A 6,443-nucleotide genomic window follows, 5' to 3' on the forward strand; every position below is an offset into this window, starting at 1 on the left:
ACGCTGAGGGTGAGTGCACCCTTTGCCCTCCTGGTCTTCCTGGGTGCTGTGTGCCGGCATCAGCTGGATCACCTGATGGAAGGAGCCTGGGGGACAGCTGAAGGGCAGATCTCATGTCTCATGTAGACAGGACTTGGGCAACCCAAAGCCTGGGATGGGCAGAACCCATATAATTGTCACTATTAGTTACCCAGTTGGGTTTTTACTTTGTTCTATCACAATTCCTGCTAATTTTCCCAGCTGCCTCGTGATGTTTTCACCAGCTCTGACCCTGAAGTCAGCTCTTTGGGCTTTTGGAGCATCAGGCATCCCAGCCGACGGCTGCTCGGCTTTGCCTAAGCATGCAGCCTGACCTGGCCTCCTCTCCCGCTGCAGATCGACAGCATCGCCGTCACACACCAGGAGTTCGGGCTCAGCAAGAAGGAGCCAACCCAGCCTTTCTACTACGCCGAGTTTGACGGGATCCTGGGAATGGCCTACCCCTCGCTGGCGGCAGGAGGGATGACCACTGTGCTGCAGGGCATGCTGCAGCAGAACCAGCTCACCCAGCCCATCTTCAGCTTCTACTTCTCCCGGTGAAGATCTGCACGTCCTGTGTACACCGGTGTCCCTCTGCCTGTCCCCATGCAGGTTCCCTGTGGCTTTGTCCCTCGCTAGCTCATGCGTATCACACCAATTTACCAATCTCTGCTCCTGTAACTGTGTTTTTGCAGCCAACCCACCTACAACTATGGGGGAGAGCTCATTCTGGGAGGAATTGACACTCTGTTCTTCCATGGGGACATTTCGTGGGCACCGGTGACCCAGGAGCTTTACTGGCAGGTCGCGCTTAACGAGTGAGTTGTGTTTGTGCCCGATGGACACGATCTACTGGGCAGTTCGTGTAACAAGGGTGGTACAGCTGCCCTCCAGATGAAGGAAACGTGGGTTTGAGGCATCTCAGAGCATTCCAGACTCATAGATCCAGCCAAGACAGGTTTAGTTGCCTGTTTAGTTGCCTGTTGCTTTAGTTTAGGTGTTTAAAGTGACGTCCTTCTCCCTGTTCTCCTCCCAGGTTTGCCATTGGACAGTCAGCGACCGGCTGGGGGAGCCAGGGGGTGCCGGCCCCCCTGATGAACAGCTTCCTTCAGGCCGTGGGCGCCCAGCTGACCAGCTACGGTGTAAGTGCGGGGGACGCTTTGGAGGTGCGCACGGAGCAGCGGGGAGGCTTGCGTGCCAGGAGGCTTGCGTGCCAGCCAGAAGCCGTGGGCTTGACCCACAAAACTCATGTGGGTCCCACAAAACTCACGTGGGTCCCACAAAACTCACATGGGTCCCACAAAACTCACGTGGCATCTCCAGAAGATGGTACCGCAGGCATGTCAGGGAAGGACGAGGTGACGTGGCACTGCCAGGGGACAAAGTGTGTGCTTCCCTCGCATTCGGGGGTCTCCCTCCTCTCACGGTGGCTGCTGTCCCAGCTGTAACCTTCACCCTCTCTCCGCAGTATGCAGTTGACTGCAACAAGGTGCAGGACATGCCCACCATCACCTTCGTCATCAACGGAACTCAGCTCCCGCTCGACCCCTCCGCCTACGTCTTGAACGTACGTATTAGCTCAGCAGCTTCACCCCCACTGGGTGCTCAAGGACCAGGAAAGGACCTGCTGCTCCTTGACAAGCAGCAATGCTTTCTGGGCAGATCCCACCTCCCTGCAGCCCAGCTGGCAGCGTCCTGGTGCTTGTTTGGGGCTCTGACTCCCTGTTATTCCCCCTTCACAGAACAACGGCTACTGCACTCTCGGGATTGAGGCTACCTACCTGCCTTCCCAGAACAACCAGCCGCTCTGGATCTTGGGCGACGTCTTCCTCAAGGAGTATTACACCGTCTTCGACATGGCCAACAACCGTGTCGGCTTCGCCCCGTCAGCGTAGAGGAGTGGAGCCGCCACATCCAGACCCTCTCCTGGCCAAACGCACCTCGCCCAGCACTGCCGGTGTGCTAGAGTGTTCCTACGGACCTTTATATTTCTTTACGTGCCGCCCTGTCCCTCCGGGATTTCCGAGTTCTCACAGTCTCCTGTTACAAATAAACCCCAACATCCCAAATCGTCCCTGACCTTTTGAGTTCGCTGAGTGATGGCTGAGCGCAGACTGATGGGGTGCGTGTCTCGGACACTCTTCCTTTGGGAAAGTAGGCGCTGTGATAAACTCCTAGGCAGATTTCCACAGAGTCAGCACGAGGAAAGCGTTGGGGAAGCTGTCCCTGGGCTGCTTCAAGCCAGAAATTGATGTATTTAGGTTTCTTACAAACGGGTTTGATGCGCTGTCGTGGCTGTGGGATGGAAGTGTCAGCCTTTATCTCTAGCCAGACTGGGCTTGGGGGTGGCACTGCAGGAAATCGATGTATTTAGGTTTCTTACAAAGGGCTTTGGGACGGAAGTGTCAGCATCAGTGTCAGTATCTATAGCGAGACTGGGCTTGGGGGTGGCACTGCTGAATGCAGCAGGCTCTGAGCTGCAGCTCAGCCCATGGGCACAGGGACGGGAGCCACTGGTCCTGCCCCATGCGGGTGCCGGGGGCTGCCCGGCCCTTGGGAGTGAAGGTGTCCGGCAGCCCAGCCCCGTCCCCTCGGCGGGGCTTGTGCGACTCGGCTGGGGGCTGCACATTTCGTGCGTTGGCAAACAGGCAGGTGCCGTCCCCCACATCCCAGCTGCTGCCTTTGGGCCTGGCTGCACCCCACTTCTGCCCCCCTTGTCCTCAGTGAGCGACAAGCCCAGAATGAGTGTCCTGATCCCGATTCCTGCAAGGGCTTTGCCTTGCAAGTGAGATGCACGGTGCGCTGCAGTGCAGGGGATCAGGACACCGAAAGGTCTCTGGGGTTGGTCTTAAACACCAACCACAGCCCCAGGGACAGGAGTTCCCGGAGGGATTCCCCAGAAAGCCAGCTCTGCTCTGCACCACCAGGCATGGTGTGTGTCTGGAAAGGGCGTGAGTCCCTAGCAGGGCAGGATGGCTCCGTCCTCCTCCAGCCCTGCTGTGCCCTGTCGCTGCAGGGCGATGCTTACCAGCACCGACTCCGGCAAACGTGGAGTTAGCTGGTCGCGGTGGACATTGCTGTGCTTGCAGTTCATGGTGACCTTGGAGTGACTGCAGGGACACGCTGTCCTGTCTCTTGCTGCTGCTGGCACTTGCAGGGCTGAACCGATCACTCCGGCCGGCTGAGGATAAAGCCGTGGGGATGGTCGATCCCCACTTCCGTCCCTCTTGCTGGGCATCGGGAAACCTCACCAGAAGTACACGTGGGAAGCCACTAATCTTCCTTGCAGCTGGATGAGGTTTAACAAAGTCCTGTGATCAAGTCCAAGTGGGAATATGAGGCCAGATTAGTTTAGCCATGACATCCAAATGACCTCCAAATCCTGCAGCGAGGCTATTCAGTCAGGTAAAACAGCAGCTGGAGCATTGGGAATAGTGGTGTGTGGCCAAAGGGGATGGGGAACAGCTCGGTTGGGGGTGGCTCGGGTAACACCGTTCTTTCCCGGGATCCAAACTCATTTCTTAGCTCTTTATCAGCGGAGCTCGTTATCAGATATATTAACAGCTCTGTCATTTCACCAGAGAAAGGACACAAACTCCTCTATGCTTTGTGTCAAAATATTGACACAGGCTGAGCGCAGTGAGACGAGATTAGGAAGGCGTGGATCGCAAGGAAGGGCACTTCCCCTCCCCTGTAAAACGGGGAGGTTTCTGAGGGCTGGAGCTGCTCAGGCACCAGCGGTGGCAGGGACAGGCGAAGGCTGACCATGTCCCTGCTGCTCTTCGCTCTTCCCTTTGCTCCCTGCACGACCCCTCCAAGCAGAGGCAGATTCATCAGGATGCGATGGAGGAGGAAGGGGCACTGGGGGATTTCCTGAGGTCGGGAGTCCCAAGGCCCTGCTGGGGTCCACCCCTACCAGGGACTGGGGTGTCTGCAAGTGCCCTATGGCAAAGGACAGCGGGGCTGCTCCTGCCCGACCCTGGGGAGAGCAGTGCTGGCCCCTCTCCTGCCCACTCCCTGGGTGCTGGTGATCCCTGTGGGATCAGCTCTGGCCTGGACAAGGATTTTAGTCCAGTGCAATAAGAACAGAGCCAGCTGGGGCTCCTTTGCTGGGAGCTTTGCACAGAAAACCCCCCATGTTTGTCTTCTCAGGTTTTCCATGGGAGATGAGGCCACTGGCCAGCGCAGATGAGGCCGCCGGTGTGATGGGGATGTGGGGACAAACACTGTTCCCTGGCAGCCCATGGCAGAGTTCCTGCAGGTGGTAAGTGCCCAGGCTTCAGAGGACGAGGCTGAGCAGCATCCTCGGCGTAGCAGATGCCAGGATGGATCCTCAGGGACTGACAGGGCCGATAGCGCCTTCCCAGGGGAAGAAAAGATCTCCCGGGACTAAAAATCCCCTGTGATTGAGTGTGTAAATACACGCTCCCCTGCATCTCTCCAGCCTGGGTACGAGCAGTGTCACTCAAAGCGTACGGCAGGCAGCATCCCTAACGCGCCAGACGTGTGACCTGAGCACGCTCGGGAGACGCTGACACGGATAACGAACTGCAGCAGATCAGAGAGTCTTCTTGGGGTGGCTGAGTGGTGGTATCTGGGCAGGTAAAGGCCTGTTATGTCTTTCGGGGCTGCTCTACCGAGCAGTTTCCCAGCCCCCACCTCAGCTTCTTTGGGAGGGTATTAGCAGAGGTGGAGGGGAGAAGGGGCAGGGTGACAAAAGGACAGATGCCTGGAAAGAGGCATTTTGGGGGGTATGTGCTGGTTCCCAGGAGGCTTGGAAAGCCACCCCTGCTGTTTCCTGCTAGCTGTGTTGGGGGAATTGGATGTAAGAGTCTGTGGGCTTGGATGGAAGAAATACTGCTGGCCCAGGGCACTTCCGTGGCTGCCTGGAGAGGTCAGAGAGGAACGCCAGCATCATGAATTCCCATTTGCTTTAAAGGGTGGGTTCTGCTTTTGTTTTCTGGGAAGCTCGAGCTGGTGCTGAAGGCAAGTGAAAATGTTTCTTGATAACAACAGAATTTTGCTATTTGTTGGATATGACATATTTGGTCTTCTTATCAGTGGCACTGGCCAATCTGTTAGTGCCTGAACAGCCTGGTAAGGAAGCAAAATCAGGGCGTCCGTGGTGATAACCACACCGCAAGCGTTGGTGGGTGCAGCGATAGCGGCAAGGGGTGTCTGGAGCCAGGGGCTGGGCTCCTGGCTATATACACCCTGCCCCGACCGGCGTAGCGCGGGAGCCACCATGGAGCCACCAGCACCCGGGGCCGTGTGGTGGCTGGTGCTGGGCCTGCTCTGCCTCCCGCTCGGGGAGGGGACGGTGAGGTGAGTCCTGCTGCCGGAATGGGTGCGAGGGTGCAGGGTCCGGCTGCGGAGCGGGGCTGGCACGGGAGGGTGCACAGTCACTCGGCATCTCGCTGCCGTCTCCATCCCGCACAGGGTCCCCCTGAGGAAAGGCAGGTCCGTGAGGGAGTGGATGAGAGAGAATGGGGTGCCGGAGGGTTTCCTGAGGGATCTCAAAGGGGACCCCGGTAGGAAATACCTGCTCAGCAATGCTGTAGCTTATGAACCGCTAACGAACTACCTGGATGTAAGTATTAACGCTTTTACTACCACCTTTGAGCCACCCAGCTCTGGTTTTTGGGGATGCCCTCTTCCTTTCCTGCCTGGGGGAAGCTCTGCAGTGTGTGCCTCAGCTCCCTCCCTGCTCACGAGCCAAGGGGCTGTGCTGGGCATGGGCAGGGGTTGGGCTGGCTTTGTAGCCTGGATCCGAGGGCTGGGTGATGTTGGGAGACGAAGGCTGGAGGCGGCACGTTTTATCCAGAACCAATTTCCCTTCTCAGAAAATCAGGGTTTGATGGTTAGGGGGCAGATCTGCTACTCGTGGCCTTGCTGCTGATTGTGTCGTAGGCAAATCATTGCCCCTCTCTGTGCTTTACCTGCCCTGGATGCACTCGTGGAACGAGCCCTTCCGACAGCCCCTCAGCAGTTGGGCATTCTCAGCTCACAGACGGCAGAGAGCTGAAAACTCTCATCCAAAAAACCAGGCAGAAACAGAAATGCACCCACGCTCTTGTTCACAGACCTTCTACTTCGGGGAGATCAGCATTGGGACCCCCCCGCAAAATTTCCTGGTGCTTTTTGACACCGGCTCCGCCAACCTGTGGGTGCCTTCCACCTACTGCCAGACTCCAGCCTGCGGTGAGCATCGCCTGGGGGGACACAGCTGGGGGGTCCCGGGGTCCCTTCCCATCAGTGCTCTCAGGCATCCCTGGCACGCTTCGGGCTGGAGCTGTAACAGGGATATCAGCGAGAGCCGACGGCGTTTGGGTGTTGGCTCTCTGCTCGATGACACTGGCGGGGCTGTTTTTGGGATGGCCCTTTCCCTATGAAGCCCCTTGCTGGGATCTCTGCCCCTGTGGGGA

At 57.7% G+C, this 6,443-nt stretch overlaps 2 protein-coding genes across 2 annotated transcripts in view; both read left to right on the top strand.

The window, feature by feature from the left end:
• The window catches only part of PGC (progastricsin (pepsinogen C)), a 4,236-nt gene extending 2,323 nt beyond the window's left edge, over positions 1-1,913 (top strand). The window contains exons 5-10 of the mRNA XM_010151292.1: positions 195-198; positions 341-575; positions 714-836; positions 1,055-1,160; positions 1,487-1,585; positions 1,761-1,913. Of these exons, the coding sequence (XP_010149594.1) occupies positions 195-198; positions 341-575; positions 714-836; positions 1,055-1,160; positions 1,487-1,585; positions 1,761-1,913 (720 nt within the window). The remainder of the gene's footprint in view (positions 1-194; positions 199-340; positions 576-713; positions 837-1,054; positions 1,161-1,486; positions 1,586-1,760) is intronic.
• A 3,350-nt stretch (positions 1,914-5,263) lies between these two features.
• Positions 5,264-6,443, top strand: part of LOC104509365 (gastricsin-like) — a 3,844-nt gene continuing 2,664 nt past the window's right edge. The window contains exons 1-3 of the mRNA XM_010151294.1: positions 5,264-5,343; positions 5,458-5,608; positions 6,102-6,219. Of these exons, the coding sequence (XP_010149596.1) occupies positions 5,264-5,343; positions 5,458-5,608; positions 6,102-6,219 (349 nt within the window). The remainder of the gene's footprint in view (positions 5,344-5,457; positions 5,609-6,101; positions 6,220-6,443) is intronic.

This window comes from Eurypyga helias, unplaced genomic scaffold (genome assembly GCF_000690775.1).
Source record: "Eurypyga helias isolate BGI_N326 unplaced genomic scaffold, ASM69077v1 scaffold1355, whole genome shotgun sequence".
Classification (NCBI taxonomy): Eukaryota; Metazoa; Chordata; class Aves; order Eurypygiformes; family Eurypygidae; genus Eurypyga; species Eurypyga helias.